This window comes from Amblyomma americanum, chromosome 8 (genome assembly GCF_052857255.1).
Source record: "Amblyomma americanum isolate KBUSLIRL-KWMA chromosome 8, ASM5285725v1, whole genome shotgun sequence".
In the NCBI taxonomy this organism is placed as follows: domain Eukaryota; kingdom Metazoa; phylum Arthropoda; class Arachnida; order Ixodida; family Ixodidae; genus Amblyomma; species Amblyomma americanum.
The window spans coordinates 150107835-150126778 of record NC_135504.1 but is presented as its reverse complement, the minus strand read 5'-3'; the positions used below and the strand labels follow the sequence as shown (position 1 = coordinate 150126778).

Genomic DNA, 18944 nt, shown 5'->3' with positions numbered 1-18944 from the left:
GCAAAGGAACAGCTCGACTCTCACTGCTCGTGCCCTTTCGCGGTGCACTGCACCGACCATTTCGCCTGGCTACCAGCCGACACTGCAAACAGCCCAGAGGACAAGCTTCACCTGCATCCGCGATTCCTGGCGATGAACGGGACCATCACCTGGCAATCCTATACCACTATTACCGCCCGAACTGCCCGACTACATAAGCCGCTGCCCTGCTGGAGCCACTTGGGGCACACCACCGCAAACCAAGCGGTCATGCAGACACCTTTTCTTCTTGTACAGGCTATCTTATCCTGGACAATCGCAAAGGAACAACTCGACTCTCACTGCTCGTGCCCTTTCGCGGTGCACTGCACCGACCATTTCGCCTGGCTACCAGCCGACACTGCAAACAGCCCGGAGGACAAGCTTCACCTGCATCCGCGATTCCTGGCGATGAACGGGACCATCACCTGGCAATCCTATACCACTATTACCGCCCGAACTGCCCGACTACATAAGCCGCTGCCCTGCTGGAGCCACTTGGGGCACACCACCGCAAACCAACCGGTCATGCAGACACCTTTTCTTCTTGTACAGGCTATCTTATCCTTATCCTGGACTATCGCAAAGGAACAGCTCGACTCTCACTGCTCGTGCCCTTTCGCGGTGCACTGCACCGACCATTTCGCCTGGCTACCAGCCGACACTGCAAACAGCCCGGAGGACAAGCTTCACCTGCATCCGCGATTCCTGGCGATGAACGGGACCGTCTCCTGGCAACCCTATACCACTATTACCGCCCGAACTGCCCGACTACATAAGCCGCTGCCCTGCTGGAGCCACTTGGGGCACACCACCGCAAACCAACCGGTCATGCAGACACCTTTTCTTCTTGTACAGGTTAGTTACTTACCTGGTGCCAAATGTCTCCGTTCTAGTGACCGTTTCTTGCTGGCGGTGTCGTGTCCCAAAGATACCATTGATTCTTGTCGAAAAATTCTCTGTATTTCTGGTTTCTATTGTCTCAATGCTCATCTTACTTGCCTTTTGCTCGCTTTGTCAGGAGATGTCGAACTAAATCCAGGTCCTGCCGAGAACGACGTCCCTCCGTGTCTAGAATCAATCTCTCAAGCAGTGCTACGCATTCAAGTGAGCCAGAACGCCATCCTTTCAGAGCTTGCCATGATTAGATCCGCACAAACTAGCATTGAGGACTCCGTATGTCGACCTTCATCGCGCGTTGAAATCCTTGAAAAAATTGTAGCAGTCAACTCTGAAAGTGGCGCTGCTCCTAAAACCACTTCTGACTTCACTAAGCTTTCATCCGACGCTAAACTGTTGGTGGATAAGTATGACGATGCCGAGAATCGTTCACGCTGCTCGAATCTTTTATTCTTCGGCATTGCAGAAGAACTCAGTGAAACTTGGGAACAGTCCGAAGCTCATGTTGTTTCCTTTTGCTCCGAAAAGCTCGAAATTTCAATTGGTAACCAACAGATCGAACGTGCGCACCGTTTTGGTCGCTTTGAGACAGGCCAAAACCATCCAATCATTGTCAATCTAGCACATTTCAAAGGCAGATCGAGAATATTGCTTGCTGGACCGAAGCTTAAGAAAACAGCATTTTCCGTTCACAAAGATTATTCAGCTAAGGTTCGATTAGCTAGAAAGAAACTTACGGTCAGCAAAGCAAAGCATCGTTCAAGATTCGTTTTGATAAGCTACTCATTGGCAGAAAAGCATTTCGTCTAAAATGCAGATATGGATTCCGTAGTTGAGCTGAAACCATAGCGACTACTGCAAGCACCGCGGGATCCGCAATCTCATCTTTCTAGTATTTCCAAGTGCCCACGCCCTATTTGCAGCCTATCATAAAACCTCGGTTTTGCTAACAAATATTCGAAGTTACATGCCAAAAAAAGAAACAGTTGAAGCCCTTCTTGATGACCACATCCCAGACATTGCATTATTCGCTGAATCTTGGCTTACACCCGATAATCAGGATTTCGAACTACTTCACGACAATGAGTCATTTCACGTGTACCGGCGAGACAGAGTAGGCCGCAGGGGAGGCGGCATCCTTGCTCTGGTGAAATCAAGCCTTTCCTCTGCCCTAGTTAGTCTTACCAGCGATTATGAAATTTTGCGCATTAAAATCTCCTTTCCGTCTTATACCAACGTGCTAGTTGCATGCTACAGAGCCCCTGATACCGATCCCTCGTTTGTTAATGACCTTCACTCTGTACTTGAGGACCTGCAGTCTCGATTCCCTCACGCCAATCTCACAGTGTGTGGGGACTTCAATTTTCCTGATATCGACTGGGAAAACCTGACTGCGTCTTCTCGGCAATCCAAACACTTTTTAGAACTAATCCTTACCTTCAACCTTTCTCAAGCAGTGTGTGTCCCAACGCGAGGTATAAACATTCTCGACCTAGTCCTCGTTTCTAACCCTGAGTTGATCGAATCGCTTTTGTGTACTAGTGGATTAAGCAATGACTGCCTCATATCTTTCAACCTTTCCATTGAAACTCTTATCCGCCAGCCGTCTATTAATTATATCCGAGATTATTCAAAGGCTGACTTTGCGAGCATCAATGCCCATCTCGAGGATCTCTTTCGCACTTTTGGAATTTCCAGACACACGAAATCAGTGGATGAAAACTGGTGTCATTTTAAAGAAAATCTTTTATCTCTTGTAGAAGCTTATGTCCCGCTCATCTGTATCCGAGGGGACGCAAGTAAACCGTGGTACTCAAATGCACTGAGGAAATTCTCCCAAAAGAAACGCTTTTTCCGCATTGCCAAGAAATCAGGATGCACTGTGAGGTGGCAGAAATACATCGATTGCCTACGCGAATACGCACAGCCATAACGATCTTCAAAAAGAAACTTTTACTGTCACGACCTCATAGACATAATACTGGTGAACCCCAAAAAATTTTGGAACCTAGTCATGCCTACTAAAAGCCGTTCCTACAATATTTCTTTGAAGGCGCATGATGGCTCCGATGTTACGGATCTCGAGCGCTCCGACGTAATGAACACGTATTTCACCTCCATTTTCACCCATGAGCCCACAGAAAGCAAAAGATTTGCCCTGCCTAACCTTAATTATGCACCTATGCCACCTATTGTCATCACATCGAAGGGAATCTCAAATCTCATTGACAATCTGAAACCATCCACTTCCCCTGGACCAGACAACACCCCCGCCAAGATTCTCAAAGGAACAAAATACGTTACAAGCCAAATCCTACAACTGATTTTCGCTCAATCTCTCGAAACCAGCCAACTTCCGGAGGACTGGAAAATAAGCAGAGTTGTGCCAATTTTCAAAGCTGGAGATCGCACTGACATCTCCCTCGAATTACCGACCGATTTCGTTGACATGTATTTTGTATTAACTCTTCCGAGCATATACTATACTCACATATTGCATCTCACCTCGATCAGAATTCTTTTTTCTTTCTCAATCAGCATGGCTTCAGGGCAGGCTCTTCGTGCGAAACACAACTCTGCCAGCTCACTACTGATCTTCACTTAAATTTGGATTCCTCTTTTCAAACCGATATCATCTACTTAGATTTTGCCAAAGCCTTCGATCGCGTCCCCCACCAACGTCTGATGTCCAAACTCTCCTGTCTGTCACTCGACCGCTTTACTTTATCCTGGATCCACTGCTTCTAATTAACCGCCAACAGTTCACAGTCATCGCCGGTCATACATCCGAAACTACTAGAGTGATCTCCGGGGTCCCCCAGGGATCGGTGTTTGCTCCGTTACTGTTTTTAATATTTATCAATGATCTACCTTCTGGTATCTCATCAACCGTCCATCTTTTCGCTGACAATTGTGTCATCTATCGCCGCATCAGTAACCGCGGTGATCAGACAATATTACAGGATGATCTCAGCAGAATCCAAAAGTGGTGCTCCGACTGGCTAATGCAGCTCAATGTTTCAAAATGCAAATTCATGCACATTTCACGTAAACGCTCCAATCTCTATTTTCCATACACCTTGAACTCCATAGCCTTGTCTCAAACTAATTCATACATGTACCTCGGCATTGAGATATCGACCACTCTAACATGGGCAGATCGCATAACGAAATTATGCGCTAGTGCTTCCAGGACACTTGGATTCATCAGGAGATCACTTGCCATGTCTCCCACAGCCATCACAGAACTAGCATATGTAACATATATTCGCAGCAAACTGGAATACGGCTCAACAATATGGAACCCTCACCAGGCCTACCTGACTGACTCACTAGAGGCCATCCAAAACCGGGCAGCACGTTTCATCACCTCGCAGTACAAACCTCGGCTCAGTGTTACTGTCATGAAATCATCCCTCGGTCTAAAATCATTAGCGCTTCGCCAAAAAATTTCAATTCTCTGCCTCGTCCACAAACTGCAGTTTAACTTTCCAGCACTTCGGGAAAACCTTCTGCGCACTCCGGTACGATCATCTCGCCGTTTATTTAATTCCTCTAGCATACAACGCTTGCACGGCTCCACCAATGCATTCAACAAATCGCTTCTTCCTTGTGCAATTGAATTCTGGAATAACCTACCCGAAAACATTGTTGTTGAGAATAATCCTTCCAACTTTAGGCAGCTACTCATCGAACACTTTCAAGAATAATAAAACTTTTCTATACCCGGTGTCAGCTACGATGCACTGTAAATCGACCAAGCACTTTATCGGACACGTTCTATTACTGTAGTGTGTATTTCTGCGTTCTTCTTCTTGACATTTTCTTTGATTGACTATATTAATTTGTTTCTCTTTTACTTTTCCTAGTTCTCTCAATTTTGTTTGCCTTTTTTCATATGTATGACCATCGGACACTATGTATCCCCCCCTCCCCTTATGTAATGTACCTATGAGACCCATAAGGGTTAATAAATGCTGATGATGACATATCCACCTTCCTTATCAGACTGCCAAAGCTTTGTGCCTGCAGCTTTAGTGAAGCCGCTGTCCCGGGAACGTCAATGCGTGGTCCACAAGTGGAGAGGAAGGCCAGAGAGACTTTCTTTTCATCCCTTTTACCCTTGTTATTGTTTTTTCTTGTTTGCTTTTACCAGTCACGCTGCTGTTACCCCCGTTCATTTTTTTTGCCGGTTCATCTCTAGTTAAGGGGGGACACGGCTCTTTGGCACCGAAAATCGACCCAAAAATCAGTTTTTCAATCTTTTAATTTTCGTGTTCCTCGCACCATTCCGCATCTGTATGCAAATTTTCATCATTATACCCCCCGTAATTAAGAAGCTATAGCGATTTAAAAATGCAGTGCCACACCCACTGCCCTTTAAATTGTGGACAAACGACACCCAATTTCGATCGCCCGGCGCATCAAAACTATGCGCTCTACCGCGGCCATTTTGGTCTCATTCGAAAGCGCAGGCTTTCGGCTTATTTTTTCTTTCGAGCAGCAACCCTGTACATGCCGCCTTCGCCACAAAAACGAAAGAAAAATAAACAGCGGCGCACGCTGCTATTGGCCGGTTTAGGCACGTGATCAAAATGGCGTCGTCTGGTTGGTTCCGGCAACTAGCCATGGAAAGCGGATGCCCGGCGACGCCATTTCGTCTTCCTGCCGACCACGCTAGTGCAACGCGAGAACCACACCAGGAGGTGCAAAGAAGTACCGCTCTGTGCACAAGTTCGGGCGAAAGCATGCAAAAGGAAAAAAACGTGTTAATGACGCGACATTGTTGCATACTGTGCAACAAGCAAGCGCCAGAGGTACGGGATTGCGTGACGGTCACGTTGCGAGTGGCGACGCTTCTCCGTCTCCGCTGGATAACGGCGGTGTTCTTCGTGCCGATTGTAGTCGCGTACGAATTGACACCGCGCCTGTCACTAACAGTAACATAACTCAAGCGAGTGCCCGTGAGCAGTCTACACTTGATCGACTGGAATCGACGCCGGCGCCGGCACGAAAGACCGTGCTGTTCGCCGATGCAAGTGGTGCGTCCGCAGGATCAGATGCAGACGGAACAGCCTCCTATGCAATAATTGACCTCAGCGTTGCGAACGTCCTCTTGGATGCCATGCGGTGCAAAACGTGTCGCGGATGCGTGAGGTTGATTACCAGCGACCAGAGCTATGAAACTTATCGTGCTATATGACAACTACGGTGAGATTGCGGCCGAGTCGCGGAGGGTTGACGGTGAGAAAAAGTGCAATCCTTTCGAGCTCAATATTCTTGCTAGTCGAGCAATGCTGTCGACCGGTAATGCTTAGACAGCAATGAACGATATCTTTTCGGCGATGGGATTGTCGCGGCGTGGCATGCACAACAAGACATTTCAACGGCACTTGAAAAACACACTGCAACCTGCTGCTACTCGAGCAGCCGCAGCAGCTATGGCACAGGCCGCGCAGGCAGTGGCGAAGGTATATGATGACTTGTGTTTTGGACACAGGGGGAACATTGCCGTGTGTTACGATGGCACATGGATGACGCGCGGGTACTCGTCACATATAGGCGTCGGTGCCGTAGTGGAACTCTTCACTGGTTATGTGCTCGATTATGTGGTGCTGTCAAACTTTTGTCTGGGCTGCGAAACTGGCCCAAAGCCGAACACTGACGGCTATGAACTCTGGGGATCGCGTCACGAGTGCCAAAAGAACACCAACTGCAAGGCTGGCCAAATGAAGGTAGAGGCAGGCAAAATTCTATTTGAGAGGTCTCTACAGTGCCACAACATGCGCTGCACAACGATGTTATGCGATGGGGACAGTTGCACGTTTAATGCCCTTCAAGATGCTAAAATCTATGGCTACATTGAAGTAGTCAAGGAGGATTGCATAAACCATGTGCACAAGCGTATGGGAGCAGCTTTGTGCAACCTCTTGCAGAGGCACAAGGGTGCAGGAAAACAAAGTCTTGGTGGCAGAGGAAGGCTCACAGCTGATCTAGTTGACAAGTTAGCTATATATTATGGCCGAGCGCTAAGGTCAAATATAGGTAATGTGGATGCCATGCAGCGAGCCGTGATGGCGACCTATTACCACATCACGTCTACTGATGACTGCCCCAATCACACTTTGTGTCCCACTGGTGAGCAGTCTTGGTGCCACCACAACGCTGCAAAAGCAAAAGAGGAGCCCGAACCGAAGCATAAGTACAGTCTGCCAAGCGATGTGGCTGAAGCTCTTTTGCCCGTGTACAGTCGCTTATCAGAGAAGAGCCTGCTGCAGAGGTGCATTCGGGGGAAGACCCAGAATTCAAACGAGAGCTTCCACTCGATGATCTGGACCTTGATCCGCAAAGAACAGCATTCGTCACTGTTTGCTGTGGACGCAGCCACAGCAGAAGCTGTGCTGCGCTTCAATGCCGGCTGCAAGCATACAGCAACAGCAATTCTGCAAGAATGCAACGCGAACGTGCCAGCAACTGTCTCCAAGAGAGCTGAAGAAAAGGACTTGCGGCGTAACATGCGTTCTGCGAAGAAGCAGGCGGCTTCGCTTGGCTTTGCTAAAGCGGAAAAAAAGAAACACCGCGACAGCATGCACACCGACTATGCTCCTGGTGCATTTTTAAAGCATGCGAAGGTCTTTGGGGTTTTCTTTCCTGATTAAATATGCTGTGAGGCTTGAGTGCTTCTCACAATCCCCCAATTTTGGTGGTGTTGCATTTTTGAAAGATTAATATCTCCTGTCCTGTTCTTGCTATTGCTATAATTTTTTTTTTTTTTTTTGCTAGAAAGGGAACACCTTGTGAGTCACATGATACCGAGGTAAATGCAATGACCACAAGAAAAAATTTACTGAGAAGGTTATCTGTCTTGGGTACCCAAATGGACCATTCCTTTCAAAAGTTTCTGATTGCATAACTTAGGCTGAAATTGGCATAAGCCATTCATTTTTGCTTTAGTTCACTTTCCACTAGTTTCTGATCATGTTGACATATTAATCATTGACATAATTTACATGTAGATACTATGAGATGTATTTTCTCTTATCAAAACTGCAATTTTCAGGGTTCTGCAATTTTTGAGGAGCGATACCTCTTAAACTATTTGTGCTATAGCTTTCATTCTTGTTCTGTTAGAAAGAAAAACTCTTGGACCGTGCATTATGACTGAAATATGTTCAGTTATTACATGGCAACATTTACAAAATTATTTATCAATCTTAGGTGCCAACTTGGGCTTTTTGTCACAAAAGTTTGACTAGGTGTAACTGGTTGAAATTCTTCTAGCACATTAATTCTTGTCTTGTTGCACTCTATGATCCTTCTAGATCACTCTGGCAGGTCTATTCTCATCATGCCATAGAGCGTTTAGTAATTAGCTCACCTCCAAATGAGCAACATGAATTAGGTGAAATTTTTGAAAACTTTCATCTACAAGAAAACTAATCAGATATTTGAAATTAGCATGCAAAAATATACAAATGGTGCAAGTTTCAACCAGATCCACCCATAAATAAGGAAAAAAGTTCTAAGAGGGGCATCCCCCCTTAAGTTTCTTTAGTCATGAGCTGAGCACATGCCTTTTTTCTTCGCCATGTTTTGGCACAGCAAGTTGAATTTGTCTCTCTCGCTCCGTCCTGTGTTAGCGCTGTTCCCAACATGATTGTAAACCAACAAGCCCAAGTCTCCACTCTTAAGGTATGCATTTACCTCCGAATATCGGCCTCACGTGTGCCGCATTGTCATCACTCCCCGGGAGGTACTCAGGTACGTCGCCATGGCCAGACGCTCTTCAATGTAGCCGTTTTTTTCGAAAGAAAATCTTTACTGTAGCCGGAATAAAATTGTACAGTCGTCTATAGGAGGTGAAATAGGACCGCAGCTTCACTTAACTATGGACCTCCTTCACCCCGCGACGTCACGAAGATGCGGTGGCGCTGATGTTAGCAGCGACTTTGGCATGGTAGGCAAAACAGGTTCCGCTTGCCCGTGCCTACCGCAGCTGCCGCAGCTACCGGCAGCTGCTTCAAGCCTGTGCACTGCAGAAGCAGCGTGTATTGACCAGCTGCGTCACTGCTGGATCCGCGTAGTAGCATAAAAAATATTAAATTAGCCTCGATAGGTTTCTCGCGCATAAATGCCGCATTCGAAAACTGGCTAAGAGGCATTGGGCCACGGTGGTAAAGCGCGAAGTCTGGGAGTCGATAGGCACTGCCACTCAATGCACTTAATAGCATGCAAGTTACTGCGTTCATGCACCTGAACTTCAGGATAGTAGGCTGATAATTGCTCAAGGAAAAAAAAAGACATATGCAGCTGCACACGTACTTATCACCTTGAGCCGGAGTGCACAGGGAGCCGACAGCTAAGTTCACTCGCCCCCAAGGAATGCGTTTTTTTGTTAATAGCACACCATGTTTTAATGGCGCGTTTTATGACATTTAATATTTACTTGAAACTGTTTCTTGATATGACGACGTAATTATTTCATTCGAGTAGAAAGAAGTTTGGTAAGTTGTGTCAATCTTGCGCGGTCGCGTTGGTGTGCTTAGAATAGCGTACCTTAAGTGTGCTAAACGCTATATGCTTTTTCATTGCATCATGCATGTGTCATGTTTCATGAGGTAGTACATGATCGCGAAGCTTGTTTGGAAAGAAGCAGCCGCAGGCGTGCTACTAACAGACACGTGGCGAGATTGAGAGGGGACGCGGCAATGAAAAGTGTTTTCGTTATTCATGCATGCAATATGTAACTAAATTTGGTGCAAATATGAAATTCCTACGCTAGTTTCAGTAATTCCTTTTATTTATAGCTGTACCTGGTGCAGTTCTGGATAATTGTAATTAACACCGTTGCCAAGTCCCCCAAAGGTCTTAAATAATTGAGTAGATAGTGCGCAGTTTTTTTATGCCAGCATGTACATAAAGCCCTGTTCTATACGATGACGCGATTAGTTCTTTTTCTATATGATTAGTACTTATGCATGCATAGTTACATGAAAACGTTTCTTACAAGGAATAACTAACACAGTACTGCACGCGTAGGGAAAAAAATCGAGAGATTTATTACGCCCCTCAACGTCTCAGGAATAGTTTGCGACAAATGGAATCATTTGATTTTCATGCGAATTACGAAGGTGAGTGATCCAGTCGCAGAAAATGTGAGAGGTCACAAAACGAACAACCTTAAAGTTTATTCCCTCGTTTATAGCATCTTCGCTTTCGCTTTGGTCAAAGAAATGCGGCACTGAAATCAAAGAAATTACCTCACAATTTTTGACGACCACACTTCTAAAAAGCGTAATTGATAAATTTGTACTCAATATTTTGCTATAATTTTTCGTCACGAAACTAGACTTCAGGGCTAGGAAAGAAAATAATTCTAGAAATCAAAAAATTTCACCAAATCGACCCGCTTAACAAGAGGACAAGTCGGCCTGGCTGGTGCGTGGTCATGCGGCTAAAAACAGCGCTAAGCGAGACAGGAGATCAGGGACACGACGCTGTCTCCACTTTTCGCACAGCGCGACACGTACGTATGTCAGCAGACGATGAGCGCATGTCTGCTCCGACGAAACAAGGCCAGCACTTCCCCTCACTATTGTCCCGAAGTAAAATCATTCCGGCTAGTGCAGAGTGTCAAAACTTGTTTTATTCAATGCCTAGCGCATAAATAAATGGCAGGAACGCTTTCTACATGTTTACTACTAACCATATATATAATACAGTGGCAAACTATTTCTCTTTATAGGCCGCATGTGGCCAACGCGAGCTCGTGTACTTCAACAAATTACTAAGTTGGAAGCATCGACCATTGCTATGATTCGCAGAAACTGGAAACGCGCCTACAAGGCTTGAACACCCGCTCTCAACACCTATCCGCGACGCCACTCCCCGACCTTTTGCCTACCACGAGCTCGCTAGCGACTGCAGCGCCACCTCGTTTGTTTACAAACATGCAGGAGGTCTATATCAGTGTTTTTACTGCATTCAACTTTTCTATAGCGGGGTTCTACTGTAATTGAACTTCTTCTTGAAGCTGTTTCGGTTTTAATTCCATAAACAAAGCAATGGCTGTAACGTGCAACTGACCTTTAGATCACATGAGGCATGGAAAAACTGCAATTTAGATGCTGATATGCAGTTTTAATTGACTACAGCACTGAAACCAGCCGGTTTCAAAGCTAGAATTAACAAACAACGTATCAGCAGTTATACTGCCATTTTTTGTGCCTAACGTGACCTTAAGTTCAAGTATGCGTCATAGCGTCATTCGGTTGATGAAATTGAAACTGAAAGAACGTCAAGAAAAAATTCAATCAAAAATTAGTTGCAGTTCAACTACTGCTGAACCTGGTTAGAGAGCGAAAGGTGTGCTGTATCGGGCAAGGAGACACAGCTTGGCCTCAGACCTTGATAGCAATGTGCCCACCGTGCCCGGTGGTGTTTAAATTAGTGGTTAGTCATGAGAGGTTGGTCACCCATTGAACACTGTGGCTTACTGCTGCAGTGGTGCCTGTCTGCCACAACACTGTCAGCACTAATGCATGCAGCCCACATCTCTCTCTCCCAACCCCCCCTTGCCTCAAAGTGCGTGCACTGCCCCAGGGAGCCAGTTATGCGCTTTCCTTCCCTCAAAATGAGCAGAGTCATTGTCAACACTAATGCCAATGAACACAAAGAATAGCTTCAGTGCTGGCCCATTTCTGCTGCAACATTGTGAATGCCAACACACCTCTCACTACTGCCACTAGTCCTCCCTCCCAGTTATGCCCCTTTCCTTTTATTTTGAAGAAAATTGGTTTTGAAGAAAGGAAACGGCCCAGTAACTGTCTCGCATATATCTGTGGTTGTAAGGGGTTTGACCTCTGGCTCACTTGAAGGTCAAAACCACAAGCAGGCACTGTGTAGTGCTTCAATAAATTATTTGGCTGCCTTAGGGGGGTGCTTCATGTATGCTAATATCTAATGCACTGTCTAAAAGAAGAAAACACCGGAGCGAAAAGTTGGCGTCTATAGTCCTTAAACATCTTTAAACAATGGTGCCAACTAAGGTAAGGTTATGCCTGCCTGGACAGCCGAAAGCAGTGTGTGTGTGGAGCAGTTCTGCCAACATCACGCCAGTAAATGGACAACCCTACCATAGCAAAGAACAGCCCTACCATACAATGACATCTGTTAGGCAACAAAGGACACATTTACTGCTGGGAAGATTGGAACATTCATTTTGTCTCCCTGCGGCACCCCCACCGAAAGGGCCCACCTGCTCACTCTTGGCCGGCAGCTGCAGGTGTGAGCGGACATCCTCCTTCATGCGCCGCAGCAGGTAGGGTCGGATGATGTCCCGCAGGGCAGAGGCACACCGGTACGCCGTCTGCACCTGCACACAGACAAGGAAGGCCCCGTTTCCTGCCAGAGACATTCTCAGGGAAATGAAGTGCCACGTTCATCTAACTACAAGGCGTTCAGTGTGGCTATTTAAGACCTTCAGGTAAGGGGAGCAGCTGTACAAAACAGACATGTTTTGCCTAATAAAGCATACAGCCCTTCATTTCTTCCTTGTTTTTACTAACTTTAAAGGCAGTCGCTGGGCTTCTCCAAGTGCCCGGAGCTGGTGCCATTTAGCACAGGGCAAAGGCAAACCCAGTAATTATTGCACTAACAAACTAAAAGCATCAAAAAGAGTTATAAATTATAACCTTACTCGCATGCAGTGAAGTACTCACAGAGCGGCTGCATAAAGAACTTCAGCTTAACGCTTTACAGAGCCCATTCACCATCATCAGCCTGACTCTGCCAGGACAAACACCTCCCCAATACCTCTCCAATTAACTCCCTCCTGTGCCAGCTGCAGCCACCCCAACTCTGCAAACTTCTTAATCTCATCTACCCACCTAACTTTCCGCCACCCCTGCTAAGCTTGCCTTCTCTGGGAATCCACTCTGTTACCCTCCTTAAGGACCAGCGGTTATCTTGCCTTCGCATTACATGCCTTCTGCAAGCCCATTTCTTCCACTTGATTTCAACTAGGATGTCATTAATCCACGTTGGTTCCCTCACCCACTCTGCCCGCTTCCTTGTCTCTTAACGTTGCACCTATCATTTTTCTTTCCATAGCTCGCTGAGTTGTCCTTAGGTTGAATCCTTCTCATTAGCCTACACATTTCTGCCCCGTAGGTGAGTACAACATAGACCGCTTATAACACATACCACGGGAGTAGGGAAAATCTGCGTTATAAATGGTACTGCACTGTAACCAAGACGTAGCTTTTGCATGCATTTGCGTTTTCAGGATGGCCAGCCTACCTTTCAAAGTGCACCTCACAACGCATCAGACGCACAACACTGCAATCACAGGCAACAAAGAAGTTTACTGCATCTTTTTGACGAGTTGTTGTGATGAATGAAAGAACGACATTATTTTAGTCTGGCACTGCAACTGAACTCCGTTGTTAATGGCTTCATCTCCAAAAACAGTGAGGCACTTGAGCGCTTGCTCGCTGAGGTTTCTCTGAGTGTAGTAGAAGCGCAGTTTGTTGCAACCGTCGAGCACGTCCTTGCACGAAACTTCTGCTGCGCTTTCACTCACTTCGTCAGGCTCATCCTCGAATAGAAGCTCATCGCAACCGCGCACCGCTGCCACGATGTCTTCATCTGTGGCGGCTACTTCACACACAACGCTGTCGAGGTCGGCGACAAGCTTATCGCGTGCCGGTCCTTGAGACGCTGAATCCAATCATTCAATGGGTTGAAACCATCATGCCCCAAAATGTTTGCAACGCACCTGGCCTTGGATTGCGATATCGAGCCACTCACAGGAACACTCTGGGCCCAGACCTCTAGAAACTGCGCAAACAAAGCGGCGACACCTTCACACTGGTAAGACTTTCTGACGGGCTAGTTGGTACATATTCATTTCTGGAGGCTGTGCGCTAAAAAAGACGTTCACAGGAAAAAGGAGACAACAGGAAAGAAGCGCTGTTGTCCTGTTGTCTCCTTTTTCCTGTGAACATCTTTTTTAGCGCACAGCCTCCAGAAATGAACATCTTCATACTACGACGCACGAATTGGCTTCCTTGCAAGCAAAGCGGAGCCTTCGTGCAGCAGTTGTCGTAACTTTTAGCTCTTGTTTCAAACGGTGGACACAGTAGCATCGGCGACACCATACTTTTTTGCCACTGTAGCCTTTTTCAAACCACTCTCGATGTGCCTCATAATGCACTGCTTGGTTTCGAGAGCTTGCTGTTTCCTGGCTTTCGGAGGCGCAGACGCCATTGGAACTGAAGACAGCCGAGGCTGGTAGACTTGCTCACGTTGTCAGCTGACTTGCCTACGTTGTCAACTTTTCGCTACACGCGACGACACACATCGTGCTCATGGGCTCAGGTGTGACAAGACGCTGTCACACGCGCGTGTGGTATGAGCAGCGCTTGCAGCGTCATGCCATGCGGCCGCTGCTCCAGCATGCTCGCCTGGCCATGCCATCACGTGCTTCCCAGTTTTTTTCAATGAGTGTGCCCAATGGAGGCGCTTCGGAGAGTGAGAGGAAAAACGCCTGCTTTAGTGCTTTTTTTCTATCGTCTCCTGCTTAAGCCCTGCGTTGAACCCCACTGACAACGGTCATCACAGGCCATCAGGCTTTCAAGAAACCACACTATACACGGTCTTTGGTTAAGCGCTGCTGCGTATGAAGCGGTACGCCAATACATTGAACTCTATCGGAAAATCACTAAGGTGGCAGTCTGCGCATTTGCGCTGTAAACGCCACCGCATCGGAACTCTTCATGCAATCGCCCTTTCTTCACGTACTGCAGGCTATCCTGATATGGCTTCCCGCCACTTCAAGTATCAGCGCCGAAAGCTCAGGCTTTTTCGCGACGCATGACGCTACCGAGTCCTCCTGGCTGCCTGCCGACAACGACTTCTTCGACAACGACCACCCTGACCTGCATCCGCTGCTTGCAGCGGTGGACCAGCCCGTCATCTGGCAACCGGGCACGAACACCGGAACCCGCCACCTACATAAGCCGCTGTATTGCTGGGGCTATTTGGGGCACGCCACCGCATCGGAACTCGTCATGCAATCGCCCTTTCTTCACCTACTGCAGGTTAGTTATCCACCCTGTGCCGCTTCCTGCCGCTCTAGTGACCCGTTCTTGCTAGTGGTGTCGTGCCCCATTGACACCATTGACTGTTGCAAAAGGTTGCTGTATATTGCTTGCCCCTTCTGCCTCAACGTCCACCTGACTTGTCTTCTGCTCATGTTATCTGGGGACGTCGAATTGAACCCAGGCCCGACCAAAAGCAAAGCTCCGCCGTCTCTAGAATCAATTTCCGAAGCCATATCACGCATTGAATCCTCTCAGAGCACTGTAATTGCAGAGCTTGCCTTGATCCGTTCTGCTCAAACAAACATTGAAGACTCGGTCCGCCGTCTTTCAGCGCGGGTCGAAACACTGGAAAAAACAGTCGAATCTAATCCGGAAAATGTTGCTGCATCTGTAAATAACACCGACTTGGCCAGACTTACTTCAAACGTAAAAGCATTAACAAACAAGTGCGACGACGCTGAAAACCACTTGCGCCGCTCGAACTTATTGTTTCTCGGTCTTCAGGATGAGCCCAGCGAAAGTTGGGCACAGTCTGAAGCACATATTATTTCTTTCTGCTCCGAACACCTAGACATTACTATTGATAGCCAAGACATCGAACGCGCGCACCGACTGGGCCGTTTCCAAACAGACAAAAACCGCCCAATAATTGTTGAACTGGCACACTTTAAAGATAAATCAAGAATTCTTGTTGCAGGGCATAAACTTAAAGATACCTCATTCTCAGTTCGTGAGGACTACTCCGCAAAAGTTCGACAAGCGAGGAAAAAACTTTTTTCTTACGGCCAACAAAGCAACGCCTCATTTAAGATCCGCTTCGACAAGTTACTTATCGGCAAAAGGCAGTTCACTTTCAACGCTGAAACGGATTCCATTGTAGAACTTAAACCATAGCGATTAGCCAAGGCGCCATGTGTCCCGTTTTTACAGCAGGTTCAACCATCCAAACGCTTGCGTCCTACCACAACTTATCAGAAAGCTTCTGTCCTGATGACCAACATACGCAGTTACCTGCCAAAAAAAGAAATAGTTGAAACCGTCCTTGAAGATCATAACACTGACATTGCGGTATTTACCGAATCTTGGCTAACACCTGATATTCAAGACGCAGAACTGCTGCAAGACAACCGGTCCTTTCATTTCTACAGGCGAGATAGAATAGGTCGCAGGGGAGGGGGCATTCTTGCTCTTGTCAAATCTAACATTCCATCCGCTCTAGTCAAAATTAATTGCCGCAGCGAAATAATATGTCTTAAAATCTGTCTTCCGTCTCGTACCAACCTAGTAATTGCATGCTATCGAGCACCTGACACAGATCAATCTTTCATTACGGACCTTCACTGTGTGCTTCAAGACCTGCATTCTCGACTTCCCAACGCCAATTTTATACTCTGTGGCGATTTCAACTACCCGGATATCGACTGGGAAGCTTTAACAGCATCGTCTCGCCAATCTAAAGACTTCCTTGAACTCGTCCTTACATTCAACCTCTTCCAAGCAGTTCATGAGCCAACACGGGGCTCTAACATCCTTGACCTCATTCTTGTCTCCAGTCCAGAATTAATCCAATCACTTTCGCTATCTAGTGGACTCAGTGATCACAGTCTCTTGTTTTTCGACCTAACCATTGAAATTTCCGCCCACCAACCATCCGTCAAATACATCCGCGATTATCGTAATGCCGACTTAGCGAGTGTGAACTCCGACCTCGATCAATTTTTCGCTGCTTTCCTCCTATCCATGTCTACGAGATCCGTTAATGAAAACTGCTGCCTTTTTAAGCACAAACTTTTGTCGCTCATTGACGCTTACGTACCACTCATATGCATCCGCGGCGACGCCACTAAGCCTTGGTTTTCGAATGCCTTGCGCAAATTATCGCGGAAGAAAAAACGCCTCTTCCGTAATGCCAAAAATTCTACATCATCTGTCAAATGGAACAAATACTTCGCCAGTCTTCGCGAATACACCCAGTTATTACGGTCGTCTAAAAGAAAATTCTACAATCATGATCTCCTAGACATAATGCGCACTAACCCAAAGAAATTCTGGAATCTGATAACGCCCAACAAAAACAGCTCATACAACATTTCTTTGAGAAGACAAGATGGCACACACGTTCCGCTTTCAGAACGCTCTGATACTATGAATTCCTACTTCACCTCAGTCTTCACCCACGAACCACCAGACAACAGGACTACTTTACCGCAACTTAATTTTGATTCAATGCTACCTGTTACCATCACATCTGAGGGAATTTCTAAGCTCATCGAAAATCTCAAGCCGTCTACTTCCCCAGGACCCGACAACATACCTGCCAAAATCCTCAAAGGAACCAAAGAATTGTCTAGCCAAATCCTACAGCTCATTTTCGACCAATCCCTAAAGACCGGCCAAATTCCGGACGATTGGAAAACAAGCAAAGTTGTGCCCGTTTTTAAGACCGGTGACCACTCTGACCCCTCGAATTATCGTCCTATTTCATTAACATGCATCTCGTGTAAACTCTTTGAGCATATACTGTACTCCAATATTGCAGATCACCTCGATAAAAACTCTTTTTTCTTTCCCAAACAGCATGGTTTCAGGGCAGGCTTCTCATGTGAAACACAACTCTTCGAATTCACAACTTGTCTTCATCTAAGTCTAGATTCTTTATTTCAAACAGACGCCATTTACCTAGATTTCTCTAAAGCATTTGATCGCGTTCCTCACCAACGTCTCATCTGTAAACTCGCATGCCTGCCACTCGACCCTCTAGTCTTTTCCTGGATTCACTGCTTCTTGACTAATCGCTCGCAGTTCACCGTCATCGCTAATCACGTATCTGCAACTACCGTAGTTATCTCCGGTGTACCCCAGGGTTCCGTCCTTGCTCCGCTGCTCTTCCTAATCTTCATCAACGACCTGCCATCTGGAATCTCGTCATCTGTCCGTCTTTTTGCAGATGATTGCGTCATTTATCGCCGCATATCTGATAACACTGACCAGGAATTATTACAGGACGACCTAAATAAAATACAGAAATGGTGCTCCGACTGGCTCATGCAGCTTAATATTTCGAAATGTAAATGCATGCACATATCACGCAAACGTTCCATTACTAATTTCCAGTACTCCCTGAACTCTGTGGCGCTGTCAGTAACGAATTCTTACAGGTACCTTGGCGTCGAAATAACGAACAAATTAACATGGTCAGATCACATTATCAAACTTTGCGCAAGCACTTCCAGAGCTCTTGGCTTTATCCGAAGATCACTATCAATGTCCCCTGCACCAATCAGACAACAAGCATACGAAACATTCATTCGCGCTAAAACAGAATATGCCTCAGCAATATGGAACCCTCACCAGGTCTACTTAATACAACTGCTCGAAGCTATCCAGAATCGGGCAGCGCGCTTCATAACGTCGCAGTATTCGTCTCGACACAGCGTTACCAACCTAAAATCGTCTCTCGGCCTTGAACCATTAGCATTCCGCAGAAAAGTATCAATTCTTTGTCTTTTCCACAAACTATACTTTAACTTCCCCGCACTACGCCAGACTTTGTTATCCACTCCCTTACGCTCATCTCGCCGATTATTCAACTCCCTCAGCATTCAGCGGTTGCATGGTTCATCCAACGCTTTCAACAAATCTTTCCTTCCCATCGCCATAGAGGAATGGAACTATCTTCCTGAAACCGTTGTCATCGAAACTAATCCCACCAGATTTAGGCAGCTAATAACAGACCACTTGATCCAACTATAGCTACTTCCCTCGCGATGCTCTGCGTGCAATTTGAACTGCTTGTGTTATTGTGACACCCCCCCCCCCCCCCCCCCCACAAGTGTTTTCCCACTTATTTAATTTCCGTACTTTTTAATGTGTAATTTATATACTACTGCTTTGCCATGTATATTCTGTTCTATTTGAATC

The 18944-nt window shown here is 46.5% G+C and overlaps 1 protein-coding gene and 1 pseudogene across 3 annotated transcripts in view; one reads left to right on the top strand and one right to left on the bottom strand.

Annotated features, from left to right (window-relative positions):
- The window catches only part of LOC144102109 (DNA excision repair protein ERCC-6-like), a 243715-nt gene that overhangs the window by 84005 nt on the left and 140766 nt on the right, over positions 1-18944 (bottom strand). For all 3 annotated transcript variants that reach the window (XM_077635397.1, XM_077635398.1, XM_077635399.1), the window contains exon 12: positions 12176-12292. In XM_077635397.1, the coding sequence (XP_077491523.1) occupies positions 12176-12292 (117 nt within the window). The remainder of the gene's footprint in view (positions 1-12175; positions 12293-18944) is intronic.
- LOC144101599 (uncharacterized) lies at positions 6099-7697 on the top strand (annotated as a pseudogene).